This window comes from Salmo trutta, chromosome 7, assembly GCF_901001165.1.
Source record: "Salmo trutta chromosome 7, fSalTru1.1, whole genome shotgun sequence".
Taxonomy (NCBI): domain Eukaryota; kingdom Metazoa; phylum Chordata; class Actinopteri; order Salmoniformes; family Salmonidae; genus Salmo; species Salmo trutta.
This window is the reverse complement of record NC_042963.1, coordinates 10,125,799-10,147,178: the sequence shown is the minus strand read 5'-3', so window position 1 is coordinate 10,147,178 and position 21,380 is coordinate 10,125,799. Positions and strand designations below refer to the sequence as shown.

The window sequence follows — 21,380 nt, the reverse complement described above, 5'->3', positions numbered from 1 at the left end:
GCGAATCAGAATCACCTCTCTGCCTCTGTGTGATGCCCAGCACTGTAAATCACAGCACCGAACACATCAGTTTCATTGTTGTCTAAAAGAACACCTGGAGCATTTCAGCTTTTTCATTTCCGTCCGGTTTCAGGTTAATTAACCTGCTTAATGATGTTTGTTGGTGTTTGATGAGATGGAACAAACACCTCAGTGTTCTCTCTCACCTTGTCATCTCCATGTTGTTGTCTGAGTCACCACAAACCGAAGAGAAGTAGGACAACAGCGGCGGTGGGAGGGGGGAAACAGAGTTGTTTATCAGAGTTGAGGGGTGGCACTTCAGTTAACCTATAACCTCAGTTAAAATGCAGTATATCAAACTAGATCGTTTTTTCTTTACTCTGACTCAAGCACCCATATGATAATGGAATGACTCCCAGTAAAACCTCAGGTCATTTCCCCATTCTCATTTCCCCTGCTGACAAGGTGCTCTCCGCTTAATGCATGTTTAACGTTTCCTTCTCTGTCTCTCTCTGTCTGCCCTGCACAGACAAGTTGTGCTTCAACAGCTTCTTCCACAACGAGGACATGCAGGAGATCACCAAGCACTTTGTGGTGTGTCATGTGGATGCTCCTGGACAGCAGATTGGAGCCTCTCAGATGCCACAGGGGTATATAATACCTAAACACACGTACATGTCTATACACACGTATCTCTATCCATGCACCTCTGGTTTTGTCTTGTATTGACTGGAGTGTGCAGACAGACAGATAGACAGGGATTCCTACAGTGCTGTCTCTTTGCCACGTGACTGTTTAACTAAAGATCTCCACCTCACCTCTCCACAGGTACCAGTACCCCACCATGGACCAGCTGGCAGGCATGCTGCCCAGTGTAGTGCAGCACTTTGGGTGAGTGGGCCTCCCCTTCCTCTCTCTCCTACTAAACAGTACATACATTATCCATATTGTTCAACTTTGAATGCATTAATGAACCTGTAATTCAAACCATTCTCATTTGACAGATTCAAGAACATTGTGGGCATTGGAGTTGGGGCTGGCGCCTACATCCTGGCCAAATTTGCTGTAAGTCATACCCGGTTATTGTTCTTTGCTTCTCCACGTATTTCATATTTTGGGACCTAATAATGATCCCAGGTGTATCTACCACAGGAGGTTGGTGGCACCTTAATTGGGGAGGACGAGCTCATGATAATGGCTCAAGTGGATTTAGTGGAATGGTATCAAGACATGGTTTCCAGGTGTTTGATGCCATTCCATTCGCTCCGTTCCGGACATTATTATGATCCATCCTTCCCTCAGCAGCCTCCTGTGGTATCTATCTAACATAAGACAGCTTTGCTCTGCTCTGTCCTCAGCTGATCTTCCCTGATCTGGTGGAGGGCCTGGTGCTGCTCAACATCGACCCCAACGGGAAGGGCTGGATCGACTGGGCCACCGGCAAGGTAGCAGACACTGCACCTCTGTGGCAAACACACAAACAGAGTTACCTTTTAAAGCATGTTCCAACTATCAAAATGGCTGCTGTACTTGCAATTGATGCAAGGTAATAATATCTATCTCTCTTTCCTCGTCTCTCTCTTTCTCTCTCTCCTCGTTCCTCTCTCTCCTCCTCCTTTCTCTCTCTCTCCTCCTCCTTTCTCTCTCTCCTCCTCCTTCCTCTCCAGCTGTCTGGGCTCACCAGTGCTCTTCCAGACACAGTCCTGCCCCACCTCTTTAGCCAGGTGAGTTCTCACTGTGTGGTAATCAAACCATTATCCACGTACCTACAATAGTTTGTGGCAATACATAGGACTACACACCAAAATAACAACAACACTAGACTGCAGGCTTTGGACTACACACCAAAATAACAACAACACTAGACTGCAGGCTTTGGACTACACACCAAAATAACAACAACACTAGATTGGAGGCTTTGGACGACACACCAAAATAACAACAACACTAGACTGCAGGCTTTGGACTACACACCATAATAACAACAACACTAGACTGCAGGCTTTGGACTACACACCATAATAACAACAACACTAGACTGCAGGCTTTGGACTACACACCATAATAACAACAACACTAGACTGCAGGCTTTGGACTACACACCATAATAACAACAACACTAGACTGCAGGCTTTGGACTACACACCAAAATAACAACAACACTAGACTGCAGGCTTTGGACTACACACCATAATAACAACAACACTAGACTGCAGGCTTTGGACGACACACCAAAATAACAACAACACTAGACTGCAGGCTTTGGACGACACACCAAAATAACAACAACACTAGACTGCAGGCTTTGGACTACACACCAAAATAACAACAACACTAGACTGCAGGCTTTGGACTACACACCATAATAACAACAACACTAGACTGCAGGCTTTGGACTACACACCATAATAACAACAACACTAGACTGCAGGCTTTGGACTACACACCAAAATAACAACAACACTAGACTGCAGGCTTTGGACTACACACCAAAATAACAACAACACTAGACTGGAGGCTTTGGACTACACACCAAAATAACAACAACACTAGACTGGAGGCTTTGGACTACACACCAAAATAACAACAACACTAGACTGCAGGCTTTGGACTACACACCAAAATAACAACAACACTAGACTGCAGGCTTTGGACTACACACCAAAATAACAACAACACTAGATTGGAGGCTTTGGACGACACACCAAAATAACAACAACACTAGACTGCAGACTGTGTGATGTTAATAACCTTCAGAGACACCAGTCTCTCAGTCTACCTGTGTTATTGTGGATGGTTGTACAGGAGGAGCTGATGAACAACACAGAGCTGGTCCAGAGTTACCGTCAACAGATCAACAACACCATCAACCAGGTCAACCTGCAGCTCTTCTGGAACATGTACAACAGGTAACACACACCTAGTGTCTACACACACACACCTAGTGTCTACAGACACACACACCTAGTGTCTACAGACACACACACCTAGTGTCTACAGACACACACCTAGTGTCTACACACACACACCTAGTGTCTACACACACACACACCTAGTGTCTACAGACACACACACCTAGTGTCTACAGACACACACACCTAGTGTCTACACACACACCTAGTGTCTACAGACACACACACCTAGTGTCTACACACACACACACACACACACACACCTAGTGTCTACAGACACACACACCTAGTGTCTACAGACACACACACCTAGTGTCTACAGACACACACACCTAGTGCCTACAGACACACACACCTAGTGTCTACACACACACACCTAGTGTCTACAGACACACACACCTAGTGTCTACAGACACACACACCTAGTGTCTACAGACACACACACCTAGTGTCTACACACACACACCTAGTGTCTACAGACACACACCTAGTGTCTACAGACACACACCTAGTGTCTACAGACACACACACCTAGTGTCTACAGACACACACCTAGTGTCTACAGACACACACACCTAGTGTCTACAGACACACACACCTAGTGTCTACAGACACACACACCTAGTGTCTACACACACACACCTAGTGTCTACACACACACACCTAGTGTCTACAGACACACACACCTAGTGTCTACAGACACACACACCTAGTGTCTACACACACACACCTAGTGTCTACAGACACACACACCTAGTGTCTACAGACACACACACCTAGTGTCTACAGACAAACACACCTAGTGTCTACAGACACACACCTAGTGTCTACACACACACACCTAGTGTCTACAGACACACACACCTAGTGTCTACAGACACACACACACACCTAGTGTCTACAGACACACACACACCTAGTGTCTACAGACACACACACACCTAGTGTCTACAGACACACACCTAGTGTCTACAGACACACACACCTAGTGTCTACAGACACACACACCTAGTGTCTACAGACACACACACACACCTAGTGTCTACAGACACACACACCTAGTGTCTACAGACACACACACCTAGTGTCTACAGACACACACACACACACCTAGTGTGTACACACAAACTGCAAACTGTGTGTGTGTGTGTGTGTGTGTGTGTGTGTGTGTGTGTGTGTGTGTGTGTGTGTGTGTGTGTGTGTGTGGCAGATGGTGAGAGCACTATATTCTTTGAGAGAATGTAAGCAGTGTGTCTGACAGTTCTCCTCTCCCTCTCAGCCGTAGGGATCTGGAGATGAACCGCTCTGGGACCATCATCAATGCCAAGACCCTGAAGTGAGTCTCTCTCTACACTACTAGACTATTGTCCTTTGGTCCTTCATGGCATTGTCTAATTAAGCAATAATGCACGAGGGGTTGTGGTATATGGCCAATATACCATGGCTTAGGGCTGTTCTAAAGCACAACGCATCGCGGAGTGCCTGGATACAGCCCTTAGCCATGCTATATCACATATTAGGACGAGCAATATCGGAGTGGCTTTGACTAAAATACAGTAGAATAGAATAGAGTATATACTATGAGATGAGTAAAGCAGTATGTAAACATTTATTAAAGTGACTAGTGTTCCATTATTACAGTGGCCAGTGATTCCATGTCTATGTATATATGGCAGCAGCCTCTAAGGTGTAGGGTTGAGTAACCGGATAGTAGCCAGCTAGTGACAATGACTAAGTTCAGGGCAGGGTACTGGGTGGAGGCCAGCTAGTGATGGCTATTTAATAGTCTGATGGCCTTGAGAGAGCAGTTGTTTTTCAGTCTCTCGGTCCCCGCTTTGATGCACCTGTACTGACCTCGCCTTCTGGATGATAGCTGGGTGAACAGGCCGTGGCTCGGGCCGTGGCTCGGTCCACCTGGTTTATAGTAGTGTTTAGGCACCTTTAACATTCATAACAGGTTACTGAAATTAGCCATATTTGTGTATGTGTGTTTGTGTTGTTGCTGATCTGTGCTCTGTGTTTCTAGGTGCCCCGTCATGCTGGTTGTTGGTGACAACGCTCCAGCTGAGGAAGGAGTGGTGAGTCCTTTTCTCTCATCTACACCCTCTCTCCATTTCAATCTCTTCCTCCTCTACCTCCCTTCCTCCCTGCCTCACCTCCCTTCCTCCCTGCCTCACCTCCCTGCCTCACCTCCATACTCCCCTGCCTCACCTCCCTTTCTCCCTGCCTCACCTCCCTGCCTCACCTCCATTTCTCCCTGCTTCACCTCCCTTCCTCCCTGTCTCACCTCCCTGCCTCACCTCCCTTCCTTCCTGCCTCAACTCCCTGCCTCACCTCCCTGCCTCACCTCCCTTTCTCCCTGCCTCACCACCCTGCCTCACCTCCCTTTCTCCCTGCCTCACCACCCTGCCTCAACTCCCTACTTCCCTGCCTCACCTTTCTTTCTCCCTGCTTCACCGCTATTCCTCCCTGCATCACCTCCCTGCATCACCTCCCTGCCTCACCTCCCTTCCTCCCTGCCTCACCTTGCTGCCTCACCTCCCTACTTCCCTGCCTCACCTCCCTGCCTCACCTCCCTACTTCCCTGCCTCATCTCCCTTCCTCCCTGCCTTACCTCCCTGCCTCACTCCCTTCCTCTCTGCCTCACCTCCCTACTTCCCTGCCTCACCTCCCTTCCTCCCTGTCTCATCTCCCTACCTTACCTCCCTGCCTCACATCCCTACTTCCCTGCCTCACCTCCCTTCCTCCCTGCCTCACCTCCCTACTTCCCTGCGTCACCTCCCTTCCTCCCTGCCTCACCTCCCTTCCTCCCTGCCTCACCTCCCTACTTCCCTGCCTCACCTCCCTTCCTCCCTGCCTCACCTCCCTTCCTCACCTCCCTACTTCCCTCTGTTGTGACTCTGTGCAGTATTTGGCATGCTGAAAGGTATGTTTGCCCTCATTGAGAGAAACAGAAGCAGGTTAGTCAGAAGAAGCTCAGCTCTCTGTCTCTCTCTCTCTCTAGGCACCCCTTTCTGGGGACGGCTGAGTCAACTGTGTGTGTCTCACTGCCTCTCCAAGGCCCATATGTCTCTGTCTCTCTCTCTCTCTCTCTCTCTCACTCTCTCTCTCTCTCTCTCTCTCTCTCTCTCTCTCTCTCTCTCTCTCTCTCTCTCTCTCTCTCTCTCTCTGGGTTTCCACATGCTCTTATGGGCCAGATATTTCTATCTGTGTGTCTTTCTGTACTGTTAATCTGCTAGACTTTCAGGAGGTCAAGGCTTAATCACATCCCTCCTCTGTAAATGTAGGGAAGATAGGAGGAGGGGATGGACAGGGGAGGAGGAAAATGAGAGGTTATACATCCTTTTAGAGAGAGATGAAAACATAGATGAAAAACAGAGATATGACAGATGGAGGTCACGTTAATATTTATTGCTATGTAATGTGTCTGCCAGCACACATCTGTACACACCCCGTGTGCTGGAATGACTCATCACTGCAGCAGACTTCAGTAGTTGGGTCCACCCTCTCCCCCAGCTCCCTCCAAGCCTCTCTTCTGTCTTTCATTCACAACATCTATGTCTCTACAATCCTATTGATTCTAGGCAGAGTTGCAAAGAAAAAGCCATATCTCAGACTGGCCAATAAAAAGAAAATATTAAGATGGGCAAAAAGAACACAGAGGAACTGCCTAGAAGGCCAGCATCCCGGAGTCACCTCTTCACTGTTGATGTTGAGACTGGTGTTTTGCGGGTACTATTTAATGAAGCTGCCAGTTGAGGACTTGTGAGGCGCCTGTTTCTCAAACTAGATACTCTTATGTACTTGTCCTCTTGCTCAGTTGTGCACCGGGGCCTCCCATTCCTCTTTCTATTCTGGTTAGAGCCAGTTTGCGCTGTTCTTTGAAGGGAGTAGCACACAGCGTTGTACAAGATCTTCAGTTTCTTGGCAATTTCTCGCATGGAATATCCTTGATTTCTCAGAACAAGAATAGACTGATGAGTTTCAGAAGAAAGTTATTTGTTTCTGGACATTTTGAGCCTGTAATTGAACCCACAAATGCTGATGCTCCAGATACTCAACTAGTCTAAAGGCCAGTTTTATTGCTTCTTTAACCAGAACAACCGTTTTCAGCTGTGCTAACATATTTGCAAAAGGGTTTTCTAATGATCAATTAGCCTTTTAAAATGATAAACTTGGATTAGCTAACACAACGTGCCATTGGAACACAGGAGTGATGGTTGCTGATAATGGGCCTCTGTACGCCTATGTAGATATTCCATAAAAATCGTCCGTTTCCTGCTACAATAGTCATTTACAACATTAACAATGTCTACACTGTATTTCTGATCAATTGCTTTTCTTTCAAAAACAAGGACATTTTTAAGGGACCCCGACCTTTTGAACGGTAGTGTATATCTGAGAATATTAAATATCCAGCTCCTTGGTCCTCTATGTAATATTTTGTTGTTCCTCAAGGTTGAATGTAATTCCAAACTTGACCCAACCAACACCACCTTCTTAAAGGTATGAATGCAAAGCATTAATTGTGGAATGTTGGTCTTTATTAGATTTTTTTATCGAATTAAATAATCAAATGGAAAATAATTGTACCTTACATGTTGTACTTGTTGAAACATTTGATGTAAAAATAGAGTATTCTGTAATGACTAATGTCCCTGTTCTCCCCTGTTGTGCTTCAGATGGCTGACTCTGGTGGACTTCCTCAGCTCACACAGGTCAGAACACTGCCTTCAGATGGCCCTCTGCATCCTCTCATTCCATATTGAAATACTCCTACTATTATTTAGCCATGCCTTCCTCTGCACCACCTCCATATCCCCCTTACTCCCTTCAGTTTCTCTTCTGACGCAACTCTCAGATGACCCCTAACTTCCTGTTTAAAATACCTCTCTAACCTCTCTATATAAGGCCTCCATACAACCCTCTTCTGATGCAACTCTCAGATCACCCCTAACTTCCTCTTTAAAATACCTCTCTAACCTCTCTATATAAGGCCTCCATACACCCTCTGCTGAATCTCCACTTCCTCTGCCACCATGAGAGGGTTGGCTCTATAGCACTCTCCACAGTCATTGACATCATCTGGGGTCAGGGTTACACAGAGTCTTAGAGGTCAAGTGTCTAACCGTACTCTTCTTGTTGTTTTATAGCCTGGAAAACTGTCCGAAGCATTCAAGTACTTCCTTCAGGGGATGGGCTACAGTAAGTATCTAGAACCCGATTACAGTAATTTGTCATATATGAGTGAGTGTGTGAGACTGTGCATGTGTTTGCGGTCTCTCAGAAACTAGGCATCACTACCTTGACTGAGTTTATCTCTCCATACCTTAGAAATACAATGTTGTACAGTCTTCTCCCTTGTTTGTCTTAATCCTCTGCTTAAACACTGTCTGTACGTTGGGTTGTTCTGAATGTGTGATGGAGTCCAGTTCGGACTGTGTTGTGAAAATGTTGTTTGGTATGGTGCGATTTGATGTCTATTGCAGGGACCTGCGTTGTGTTAATCTTGCCCTCTATGTTTTCCTGCCTTCGCTCAGTTGCGTATGTGAAGGATCGGAGGTTGAGTGGAGGGCCAGGTACTTCCTGTTTGCTGTTCACCTCTGACCTCCTCCTCTCTTCTTCCCCTACATGAGATGTGGAGTGATAATACTCTGATCATATATCTGCCTTTTGACTTATTATTGCATTTTATTTGTTTTGGCGCTTGATTTCTGGTCATTGGCAATCTTGACGATTTTATTAAAAATGTTTTTTTTATGCATTTTTCCTCAGCCTAAGGGAAAATATGCCATTGTTACTTTTTTCCCCATCCCTGCCATTGCATTCTCTATCTTGCTCTTTGCATGGGATACAGTTAATTATGATCCAGAATTGAACTCTCACTGGCACATTGGAGTGTCCAAGTGAAGCAAATTCTTGTGGAATGTTTGCATGAAAACAAATAGGAATAGGTCTTGCCAGATTGTAAACTGAGTATTATTGCCAATAGGCCGGTTATGCAAATACAGTGCCCTCCATAAGGATTGGGAGGGTGAAGCATTTTTTATTATTTTGGCTCTTTACTCTAAAAGTTTGCATTTGAAAACAAACAATGACTATGAGGTTAAGTGCAGCTTTAATTTGAAGGTATTTTCATCCATATTGGGTGAACCGTTTAGAAATTACAGCACTTCTTGTACATAGTCCCCCCATTTGATATTTGTGCATCTGTAACTTTCTCACTCGTCATTATTTACGATTCATTCAGGATTATCTGTAGTCATGGTAGCATCCACATTCATGTAGAAGTGTTTAGAAACATATTCTATTCAAATGTACAATAAAAGTTACTCCAAAATGACACAATACATTATTTACCATTCATTTCTATTGGGAACAAAAATCTGAAACACAACCAAAACAAACAGCAAATGCATCCAACAAATTTGTAGAGTCACAAACTCGTAGTCATTGCGTGCTATACAGTGCCTTTGGAAAGTATTCAGACCCCCTGACTTGTTCCACATTTTGTTATGTTACAGCCTTATTCTAAAATTGATTACATAGTTTTTTCCCTCATCAATCTACACATATTACCACATAATGACAGAGCAAAAAGAGGTTTTTAGAAATGTTTGCTAATTCATGAAAAATTTTAAATGGAAATATCACATATACGTAAGCATCTTTGGCAGCGATTACAGCATGGAGTCTTCTTTGGTATGACGCTACAAGCTTGGCACCCCTGTATTTGTGGAGTTTCTCCCATTCTTCTCTGCAGATCCTCTCTAGCTCTGTCAGGTTGGATGGGGAGCGTCGCTGCACAGCTATTTTCAGGTCTTTCCAGAGATGTTCGATCGGGTTGAAGTCCGGGCTCTGTCTGGGCCACTTAGGGACTTTCAGAGACTTGTCCCGAAGCCACGCCTGCGTTGTCTTGGCTGTGTGCTTAGGGTCGTTGTCCTGTTGGAAGGTGAACCTTTGCCCCAGTCTGAGTTCTGGAGCGCTCTGGAGCAGGTGTTCATCAAGGATCTCTCTGTACTTTGCTCTGTTCATCTTTCTCTCGATCCTGACTAGTCTCCCAGTCCATGCCGCTGAAAAACATCCCCACAGCATGACATTGCCAACACCATCCTTCACCGGAGGGATGGTGCCTGGTTTCCTCCAGACGTGATGCTTGGCAATCAGGCCAAAGAGTTCAATCTTGATTTCATCAGACCAGAGTCTTGTTTCTCATGGTCTGAGAGTCCTTTACGTGCATTTTGGCAAACTCCAAGCGGGCTGTCATGTGCCTTTTACTGAGGAGTGGCTTCCGTCTGCCCACTCTACCATAAAGGCCTGATTGGTGGAGTACTGCAGAGAGTTGTCCTTCTGGAGGGTTCTTCCATCTCTACAGAGGAACTCTAGAGCTCTGACGGAGTGACCATCGGGTTCTTAGTCACCTCCCTGACCAAGGCCCTTCTCCCCCGATTGCTCAGTTTGGCCAGGCGGCCAGCTCTAGGAAGAGTCTTGCTGGTTCCAAACTTCTTCAATTTAAGAATGATGGAGGCCACTGTGTTCTTGGTGACCTTCAATGCTGCAGAAATGTTTTGGTACACCCAGATCTGTGCCTCGACACAATCTTGTCTCTGAGCTATAAGGACAATTCCTTCGACCTCACGGCTTGGTTTTTGCTCTGACATGCACTGTCAACTGTGGGAAAGGGGGATACCTAGTCAATTGTCCAACTGAATGTATTCAACTGAAATGTGTCTTCCGCATTTAACCCAACCCCTCTGAATGAGATAGGTGCAGGGGGCGTCCTTAATCAACATTACCATTCTCCTGTGCCCGTGCATCAGTGGGTTAACTGCCTTGCTCAGGGGCAGAACAACAGATTTTTACCTTGTCAGCTCGGGGATTCAATCCAGAAACCTTCTGGTTACTGGCCCAACGCTCTAACCACTAGGCTAGCTGCCGCCCCTGGATATGCACTGTCAACTCTGGAACCTTAAATAGACAGGTGTTTGCCTTTCCAAATCATGTCCAATCATTTGAATTTACCACAGGTGAACAATGAAGTTGTAGAAACAGCTCAAGGATAATCAATGGAAACAGGGTGCACCCAAGCTCATAGCAAAGGGTCTGAATACTTGTGTAAATAAGGTATTTCAGTTTTTTATTTGTAATACATTTGCAAACATTTCTACAACTTGTTTTCACTTTGTCATTATGTGGAATTGTGTGTAGATTGCTGAGGATTTTATTTTATTTTAGAATCAGGCTGTAACGTAACAAAATGTGGAAAAAGTCAAGGGGTCTGAATACTTTCCGAAGGCACTGTATATATGGGACCAAATACTTAACTTTTTGCTACATTAATACACATGTAAGTGAATTTGTCCCAATACATTTGCTCCTCTAAAATGGTGGGAGGGGACTGTCTGCCTTTACCTTTACCTTCAGACTGACCTCCCAAAATTGTACCTTCCCCTATTTCATTCTGTCTTATTTATTTCGCTCTCTTTCTCTCTCTGTCTCCCTCTCTCTTTTTCTCTGTCTGTCTCTCTCTCTTAGTGCCCTCTGCCAGTATGACCCGTCTGGCACGCTCCCGGACGGCCTCCCTGACCAGTGGCAGCTCCATTGAGACTTCTCGTATCCGGGGTTTTACACACACTGACAGCAACGAGGGCCAGGTCAGCCACACCATGGAGGTGTCCTGCTGAACCCTCAAACACACACTTAGATAAACAGACAGACAGATTGACGTTGGTTGGAGAGAGATGAGTTTCTACTTTGAGATTGTTAGTGCAGGATGTTATCTCTATTTGTCTTTGTCCTAGTATTATCTTTCCCAAAGTCCCTCAGTATTTGACAACTTTTGCCACCCCCTCCCCTCACTGTAAAATGACACCAATGTATCACTCTCCCCCTTTAAACTTAAGAAACAGTTTTGGTTTTCTTGAATTGTCGTTTGTTTAGCTCAGTGTCTCCTCCCCCTTCATTTTCCCCTGCTCCCCCAGCCCTCCTCCACTCAGACCCATAGCCTCATCTGCCCCCTCCTCCACTCAGACCCATAGCCTCATCTGCCCCCTCTTCCACTCAGACCCATAGCCTCATCTGCCCCCTCTTCCACTCAGACCCATAGCCTCATCTGCCCCCTCCTCCACTCAGACCCATAGCCTCATCTGCCCCCTCCTCCACTCAGACCCATAGCCTCATCTGCCCCCTCCTCCACTCAGACCCATATCCTCATCTGCCCCCTCCTCCACTCAGACCCATAGCCTCATCTGCCCCCTCCTCCACTCAGACCCATAGCCTCATCTTCCCCCTCCTCCACTCAGACCCATAGCCTCATCTGCCCCCTCCTCCACTCAGACCCATAGCCTCATCTGCCCCCTCCTCCACTCAGACCCATAGCCTCATCTGCCCCCTCCTCCACTCAGACCCATAGCCTCATCTGCCCCCTCCTCCACTCAGACCCATAGCCTCATCTGCCCCCTCCTCCACTCAGACCCATAGCCTCATCTGTCCCCGCCTCCACTCAGACCCATAGCCTCATCTGCCCCCTCCTCCACTCAGACCCATAGCCTCATCTGCCCCCTCCTCCACTCAGACCCATAGCCTCCTCATCTTCCCCCTCCTCCACTCAGACCCATAGCCTCATCTGCCCCCTCCTCCACTCAGACCCATAGCCTCATCTTCCCCCTCCTCCACTCAGACCCATAGCCTCATCTGCCCCCTCCTCCACTCAGACCCATAGCCTCATCTGCCCCCTCCTCCACTCAGACCCATAGCCTCATCTGCCCCCTCCTCCACTCAGACCCATAGCCTCATCTGCCCCCTCCTCCACTCATCCACTTGCCTGCCAACAGTTTCTGTGAGGTGGTCAATGATGGTAGTTAAGTGGGTTGTAGTCAGTGAGGATGGTTGGTCACTGGGGAGAAGACATACAGGACATTATGTATTAGGTTGCTCTATTCTTGCTCTTTGTCTGGGAAGTTCAAGATTTGACAGAAAGCAGCACACAGCCTTATATTTCAGAGGGGTTTTATATCACACTGTGGAGGATGTGTCTGTGTGACAGCTCCTAGATCAGTATTCCCACTCCACATCCCACGCATAGCGTTTTCCCATTGATGGTCATACAGAAGCATAAATACATGTAGTGTGATTCTATACCCATGTAGCCCATGTGATTCCACTCACCTGCATTGGTAGGAGCATCCACCCTATAGGTAGTGTGACCACGGTCATTTCCAGATCCCTAAGATGACAATCACACCTTGACCCAAACCAAACCAGACCTAGGAGCTGAGGCAGAACCTGTTAGATCTGAGATGTTCTTCTCTCAGGTCAGATATACCAAATCTACACACACACACTAACCTAGGACGTCCGGGCTCTGTAAGGGGACCGATTGAAATGATATCGGCACAAAACACACACAAACGCATGCATGCACAAACTTACGCACACACGCAAACACTGTCAATGTATCACAGTAAATGTGTTTTCACAAAACAAACGTTAATGTATTTACATACCCATGCCCATGCATAGCTCACATAGAGAAACAACATCCTAACATCCCACAGAACTCTTTTCCCCCCATGATATTGAGCTGAAACACTGGTCGTTGTTAGTGGAGAGGAGTGTGCTGCTAGCTGCTGTGATGGACTACCCATTGAGTTAAAGAGGAACTGTTGTCCCTGACAATTTGCACAGTAATGTCTTTCTACATTCTATTTGCATTCCTTATTCTCAGTAAAAACATCTCCCTATTCTCTATTTGAATGTCAATATCTGCATCCCCGACAAGAGTGAGGTGGAATAACTACTACTGCAGGGTGATTCCTGGGACTGTCTGTAAGGGACGGGACTTTTTTGGAGCCCATTGCTCAAAGCTAGGAATGTAGGGAAATCCCACCCCCAACCACAAGATACCCTGCCCCTTACAGATACGTCCAGTCGCCCCAAAAGGGCTATCAGCTGAGGTCACTTTTCAGTTCATAGTGTTGCCTAGCAACAGTGCACCAACGTGCAACGTCCCCAAGGGGTACACAGCAAAGATTTTAGGACAGAGAGATGAATTCATGAATGACTTCTGACAAAGAGCGAGGGAAAGGGAGAGATTGTGTCTGGATGAATAAGAGGAATTTTCATTTGGAAAGATGGAAAGAGTGTGAGAGAGCTGGATCTACAAAATGTCTTGATAGGGGGACAATAAGGGGGGGATAATAGGGGGGAATAATACATGTAAAGAGGGTATGAGTGGGGCTTCTGGGAGAGGATATTGGGTCAGGTCAACAAACACTCCCTTATACTCCTCCAATCTGTTTGCATGCACCTTAATGTGTGATATTCAAGGCTGTGGTCATGCATTTTCTCTCCGTAAGACTACTGTTGCTGTCAACTCTGAGCAGGCCTGATTTTGACCCCTCCCTCAGTCTCATGCATACTGCCTGGTGGCCCCTGAATGTAATTGGTCATATTGAAGTGCTGTACAGTATTGTCCAAGTGCCCCCTTCCACCCACCCACCCACCACCACTACCCACTAGTGCTTGTAGCTGCTTTCTCTCCTACCCTAACGCCTACCCTACATTGTACCCTAACTCCTACCCTACATTGTACCCTAACTACTACCTTACACTGTACCCTAACTTTGTACCCTAACTCCTACCCTAACTACTACTCTACACTGTACCCTAACACCTACCCTAACTCTACCCTAACTACTACCCTACTTTGTACCCTAACTTCTACCCTAATTACTACCCTACACTGTACCCTAACTCCTATGCTACCCTAACTTCTACCCTACCTACTACCCTACATTGTACCCTAACTCCTACCCTAACTCCTACCCTACATTGTACCCTAAATCCTACCCTGACTCTACCCTAACTACTACCCTACTTTGTACCCTAACTCCTACCCTAACTACTACTCTACACTGTACCCTAACTCCTACCCTACCCTAACTCTACCCTAACTACTACCCTACTTTGTACCCTAACTCCTACCCTAATTACTACCCTACACTGTACCCTAACTCCTATGCTACCCTAACTTCTACCCTACCTACTACCCTACATTGTACCCTAATTCCTACCCTAACTCCTACCCTACATTGTACCCTAAATCCTACCCTAACTCTACCCTAACTACTACCCTACTTTGTACCCTAACTCCTACCCTAACTACTACCCTACACTGTACCCTAACTACCACCCTACCCTGACTTCTACCCTAACTACTACCCTACAATGTACCCTAACTCCTACCCCACCCTAATTCCTACCCTACATTGTACCCTAATACCTACCCTACCTTAACTTCTACCCTAACTCCTACCCTACATTGTACCCTAACTCCTACCCAAATTCCTACCCTACATTGTACCCTAACTCCTACCCTACATTGTACCCTAACTCCTACCCTAACTCGTCCAAGAGAACCCAAATCCTTCCAGGTCCTCCTTGCTCTGTAGATAGAGCAGTTTAACTGAAAGAGCACTCCAACACTATTGTATTGTGACAAACAGCATTTGGTTCCTCTTTCCTAGAGTTCCTCTTTTTACATAACAATAGAATTAAGTTTTCTGTGGTATATTGGTTCTCGTGTATTATTATTATTATCATTATTACAGTATTATTGATTGATTTATATTGAGCAATAAGTTGTTTTTTGACTGTATGGTTTCATGGGAGTCTCCCCAACATTGTTTCTGTTCACAGAGATAGTAGGATTGACTCTTACCTGCTTAGTCATAAAATGTGTAATGTAAAGTTTAAATATATATACAGTATATATACTGTAAGCTGTCTCTGTCCATGCATTGAACATGTAAAGACAAAGAAATAAAGACTTTATGTCAGCATGGAGTCATATGTTTAATAAGTGCATTTCTTTGCAACACTGGTTTTATTGAAAAAGTCATGATTCACACATTTTTTCACTTGCTTCCACCGATGCTGGATATGTACACAACAAAATACACACTGTCAAGTGAGCAATAAACACTAATTTAGATGCGACTCAAACATTATTGTTGTATATATACAGTAGTTCGCCCAAAATGAACCTTGCTGTGGGGGTGACCATTTTGGCGGTGATGTTGATGTGGCAGACAGCGTCTTTGTTGTAGCAGTTATAGTAAAAGGGCGACCCCGTATGTGATGATGTTCGGCCCCTGGATGGTGTTGGAGATGTGAATCACCACACTGCCTGGAATACTGACCCCCACAACCAGAGAGCTCAGGCTGCTATACAACTCACAACGTTGAGCAAGTTTGAGGTCATGACCCCAAGAGCCATAGCTGAATATACAGTTGAAGTCAGATTTTTACATACACCTAAACCAAATACATTTCAACTCTGTTTTTCACAATTCCTGACATTTAATTCTAGTAAAAATTCCCTGTCTTAGGCCAGTTAGGATCACCACTTCATTTTAAGAATGTGAAATGTCAGAATAATAGTAGAGAGAATGATTTATTTCAGCTTTTATTTCTTTCATCACATTCCCAGTGGGTCAGAAGGTTACATACACTCAATTAGTATTTGGTAGCATTGCCTTTAAATTGTTTAACTTGGGTCAACTGTTTCGGGTAGCCTTCCACAAGCTTCCCACAATAAGTTGGGTAAATTTTGGCCCATTACTCCTGACAGAGCTGGTGTAACTGAGTCAGGTTTGTAGGCCTCCCTGCTCGCACAGGCTTTTTTAGTTCTGCCCACAAATTTTCTATAGGATTGAGGTCAGGGCTTTGTGATGGCCACTCCAATACCTTGACTTTGTTGTCCTTAAGCCATTTTGCCACAACTTTGGAAGTATGCTTGGAGTTATTGTCTTGGGGTCAAGCTTTAACTTCCTGACTGATGTCTTGAGATGTTGCTTCAAAAATATCCACATAATTTCCCCTCCTCATGATGCCATCTATTTTGTGAAGTACACCAATCCCTCCTGCAGCAAAGCACCCCCACAACATGATGCTGCCACCCCCGTGCTTCACAGGTGGGATGGTGTTCTTCGGGCTTGCAAGCCTCCCCCTTTTTCCTCCAACATAACGATGGTAAGTTCTATTTTTATTTCATCAGACCAGAATACATTTCTCCAAAAAGTACGATCTTTGTCCCCATGTGCAGTTGCAAATCGAAGTCTGGCTTTTTTATGGCGGTTTTGGAAAGTGGCTTCTTCCTTGAATAACAGCCTTTCAGGTTATGTCGATATAGGACTCGTTTTACTGTGGATGTAGATACTTTTGTACCCGTTTCCTCCAGCATCTTCACAAGGTCCTTTGCTGTTGTTCTGGGATCGATTTGCACTATTCACACCAAAGTACGTTCATCTCTAGGAGACAGAACGCGTCTCCTTCCTGAGCGGTATGACAGCTGCATGGTCCCATGGTGTTTATACTTGGGTACTATTGTTTGTACAGATGAACGTGGTACCTTCAGGCGTTTGGAAATTGCTCCCAAGGATGAACCAGACCTGTGGAGGTCTACAATTTGTTTTCTGAAGTCTTGGCTGTTTTCTTTTGATTTTCCCATGTCAAGCAAAGAGGCACTGAGTTTGAAGGTAGGCCTTGCAATACATCCACAGGTACACCTCCAATTGACTCAAATGATGTCAATTAGCCCATCAGAAGCTTCTAAAGCCATGACATCATTTTCTGGAACTTTCCAAGCTGTTTAAAGGCACAGTCAACTTAGTCTATGTAAACTTCTGACTCACTGGAATTGTGATTCAGTGAATTATAAGTTAAATAATCTGTATGTAAACAATTGTTGGAAAAATGACTTGTGTCATGCACAAAGTAGATGTCCTAACTGACTTGGCAAAGCTATAGTTTGTTAACATGAAATTTGTGGAGTGGTTGAAAAACGAGTTTTAATGACTCCAACCTAAGTGTATGTAAAGTTCCGACTTCAACTGTAGTATATAGTAGCTGAATATGTGTCGGGACCAGTCACGCTCTGAAGGTGGCCTATAGGACTATTTCCTACATGAGACACAGAATGAACAAGAGGACAGTGACACCACAGCAGCAATCAACTCTTTAAATGCTGATGAGAAAGTTCTAGATGTCAATACAAGTGCTGTGGAATAAAGGCATGGGGAGATGTACAAGGGGAGGGGCAGGAAGATGGTGGCCATTCCCCTGACCACCTGCATGTTGGCAAACTTCTCCAGGTCCCCCAACTCCGCTATGAGCTCCTGCAGCTGGTGAGAGTGCCTAATCATTCCTCAACACACATAGTCAAACTGAGGATCCACATGCTTCTCTACAACACCTTTAAAACATATGTCTGGTTGTCAAACATGTTCATATTTAATGTACTGTGGCTGCTCATTGTTAGGGTTAGTATGATTTACTATAATTTGTGACCCAGCATGCAGGAATACGGTTTTTTTAAAACATGTTTGACAACATCCATTCATTGTTTATTGCCATTGGTAAACCCTTTGATCTTCAGTGGGGTTCCTTACCTGTTTAGCAGTGTATGTGTTGAGGCATTGGTAGCTGTGAGTGGGATTGTTAATTTTGGCCCCAACATTTATTTTTAAACTTTATTTTAGAGGTTGACCGATTAATCGAAATGGCCGATTTCAAGTTTTCATAACAATCGGTAATCGGTATTTTTGGCCACCGATTTGCCAATTTTTTTCTTTAAATTTTTCTTATTATATATATATTTTTTTTACACCTTTATTTAACTAGGCAAGTCAGATTAAGAACACATTCTTATTTTCAAAGTCGGCCTAGGAACGGGGGTTAACTGCTTTGTTCAGGGGGAATTTGGGGATTTGTTTTTGCAACCTTCTGGTTACTAGTCCAACACTCTAACCACCTGCCTTACATTGCGCTCCACGAGGAGCCTGCATGGCAGGCTCACTATCTGTTACGCGAGGGCAGCAAGAAGCCAAGGTAAGTTGCTAGCTAGCATTAAACTTATCTCATAAAAACTATCAATCTTAACATAATCACTAGTTAACTACACATGGTTGATGATATTACTAGTTTATCTAACTAGTTGCATATAATCGATGCGGTGCCTGTTAATTTCTCATCAAATCACAGCCTACTTCGACAAACGGGTGATGATTTAACAAGCGCATTTGGGAAAAAACATCAACCATAAACATCAATGCCTTTCTTTAAAATCAATACACAAGTATATATTTTTAAACCTGAATATTTAGTTAATATTGCCTGCTAGCATGAAATTGCGTCACATCTCTAGCGTTCATTGCACGCAGAGTCAGGGTATATGCAACAGTTTGGGCCGCCTGGCTTGTTGCGAACTAATTTGCCAGAATTTCACGTAATTATGACATAACATTGAAGGTTGTGCAATGTAACAGGAATATTTAGACTTAGGTATGCCACCCGTTAGATAAAATCCGGAACGGTTCCGTATTTCACTGAAAGAAAAAACTTTTGTTTTCGAGATGATAGTTTCCGGATTCGACCATATTAATGACCTAAGGCTCGTGTTTCTGTGTGTTCATTATATTATAATTAAGTCCATGATTTGATATTTGATAGAGCAGTATGACTGAGCGGTGGTAGGCACCAGCACGCTCGTAAGCATTCATTCAAACAGCACTTTCGTGCGTTTTGCCAGCAGCTCTTCATTGCGCTGTTTATGACTTCAAGCCTATCAACTCCCAAGATTAGGCTGGTGTAACCGATGTGAAATGGCTAGCAAGTTAGCGGGTGCGCGCTAATAGTGTTTCAAACGTCACTCGCTCTGAGACTTGGAGTAGTTGTTCCCCTTGCTCTGCATGGGTAACGCTGCTTCGAGGGTGGCTGTTGTCGATGTGTTCCTGGTTCAAGCCCAGGTAGGAGCGAGGAGAGGGACGGAAGCTATACTGTTACACTGGCAATACTAAAGTGCCTATAAGAACATCCAATAGTCAAAGGTACATGAAATACAAATATACAGGTGGTAACAGGTTACAGGTGAACAGTAAACAGGTAACAGGCTACAGGTGAACAGTAGACAGGTAACAGGCTACAGGTGAACAGTAGACAGGTAACAGGCTACAGGTGAACAGTAGACAGGTAACAGGCTACAGGTGAACAGTAGACAGGTTACAGGTTACAGGTGAACAGTAGACAGGTAACAGGCTACAGGTGAACAGTAGACAGGTAACAGGTGAACAGTAGACAGGTGGTTACAGGTGAACAGTAGACAGGTAACAGGTTACAGGTGAACAGTAGACAGGTTACAGGCTACAGGTGAAGAGTAGACAGGTAACAGGCTACAGGTGAACAGTAAACAGGTAACAGGCTACAGGTGAACAGTAAACAGGTAACAGGCTACAGGTGAACAGTAGACAGGTAACAGGCTACAGGTGAACAGTAGACAGGTAACAGGCTACAGGTGAACAGTAGACAGGTAACAGGCTACAGGTGAACAGTAGACAGGTAACAGGCTACAGGTGAACAGTAGACAGGTAACAGGCTACAGGTGAACAGTAGACAGGTAACAGGCTACAGGTAAACAGTAAACAGGTTACAGGTTACAGGTGAACAGTAGACAGGTAACAGGCTACAGGTGAACAGTAGACAGGTAACAGGCTACAGGTGAACAGTAAACAGTTTACAGGTAACAGCTGAACAGTAGACCGGTAACAAGCTACAGGTGAACAGTAGACAGGTGGTTACAGGTGAACAGTAAACAGTAGACAGGCTACAGGTGAACAGTAGACAGGTAACAGGCTACAGGTGAACAGTAGACAGGTAACAGGCTACAGGTGAACAGTAGACAGGTAACAGGTTACAGGTGAACAGTAGACAGGTAACAGGCTACAGGTGAACAGTAGACAGGTAACAGGCTACAGGTGAACAGTAGACAGGTAACAGGCTACAGGTGAACAGTAGACAGGTAACAGGCTACAGGTGAACAGTAGACAGGTAACAGGCTACAGGTAAACAGTAGACAGGTAACAGGCTACAGGTGAACAGTAGACAGGTAACAGGCTACAGGTGAACAGTAGACAGGTGGTTACAGGTGAACAGTAGACAGGTTACAGGCTACAGGTGAACAGTAGACAGGTAACAGGCTACAGGTCAACAGTAGACAGGTAACAGGCTACAGGTGAACAGTAGACAGGTAACAGGCTACAGGTGAACAGTAGACAGGTAACAGGTTACAGGTGAAAAGTAGACAGGTAACAGGTTACAGGTGAACAGTAGACAGGTTACAGGCTACAGGTGAACAGTAGACAGGTAACAGGCTACAGGTGAACAGTAGACAGGTGGTTACAGGTAAACAGTAGACAGGTTACAGGCTACAGGTGAACAGTAGACAGGTTACAGGCTACAGGTGAACAGTAGACAGGTAACAGGCTACAGGTGAACAGTAGACAGGTAACAGGCTACAGGTGAACAGTAGACAGGTTACAGGCTACAGGTGAACAGTAGACAGGTAACAGGCTACAGGTGAACAGTAAACAGGTAACAGGCTACAGGTGAACAGTAGACAGGTAACAGGCT

General features: G+C 45.2%; 1 protein-coding gene across 7 annotated transcripts in view; it reads left to right on the top strand.

The window, feature by feature from the left end:
* Positions 1–14,535, top strand: part of ndrg4 (NDRG family member 4) — a 38,337-nt gene extending 23,802 nt beyond the window's left edge. For 5 of the 7 annotated variants that reach the window (XM_029757914.1, XM_029757911.1, XM_029757916.1 and 2 more), the window contains 13 exons: positions 530–650; positions 829–891; positions 1,005–1,065; positions 1,359–1,445; positions 1,668–1,724; positions 2,806–2,909; positions 4,192–4,248; positions 4,939–4,990; positions 7,371–7,418; positions 7,595–7,630; positions 8,066–8,117; positions 8,453–8,491; positions 11,448–14,535. In XM_029757914.1, coding sequence (XP_029613774.1) covers positions 530–650; positions 829–891; positions 1,005–1,065; positions 1,359–1,445; positions 1,668–1,724; positions 2,806–2,909; positions 4,192–4,248; positions 4,939–4,990; positions 7,371–7,418; positions 7,595–7,630; positions 8,066–8,117; positions 8,453–8,491; positions 11,448–11,596 — 926 coding nt within the window. In that variant the 3' untranslated portion in view covers positions 11,597–14,535. The remainder of the gene's footprint in view (positions 1–529; positions 651–828; positions 892–1,004; positions 1,066–1,358; positions 1,446–1,667; positions 1,725–2,805; positions 2,910–4,191; positions 4,249–4,938; positions 4,991–7,370; positions 7,419–7,594; positions 7,631–8,065; positions 8,118–8,452; positions 8,492–11,447) is intronic. The other 2 variants (XM_029757912.1, XM_029757918.1) reach the window with 1 other exon arrangement.
* Positions 14,536–21,380: the final 6,845 nt, after the last annotated feature.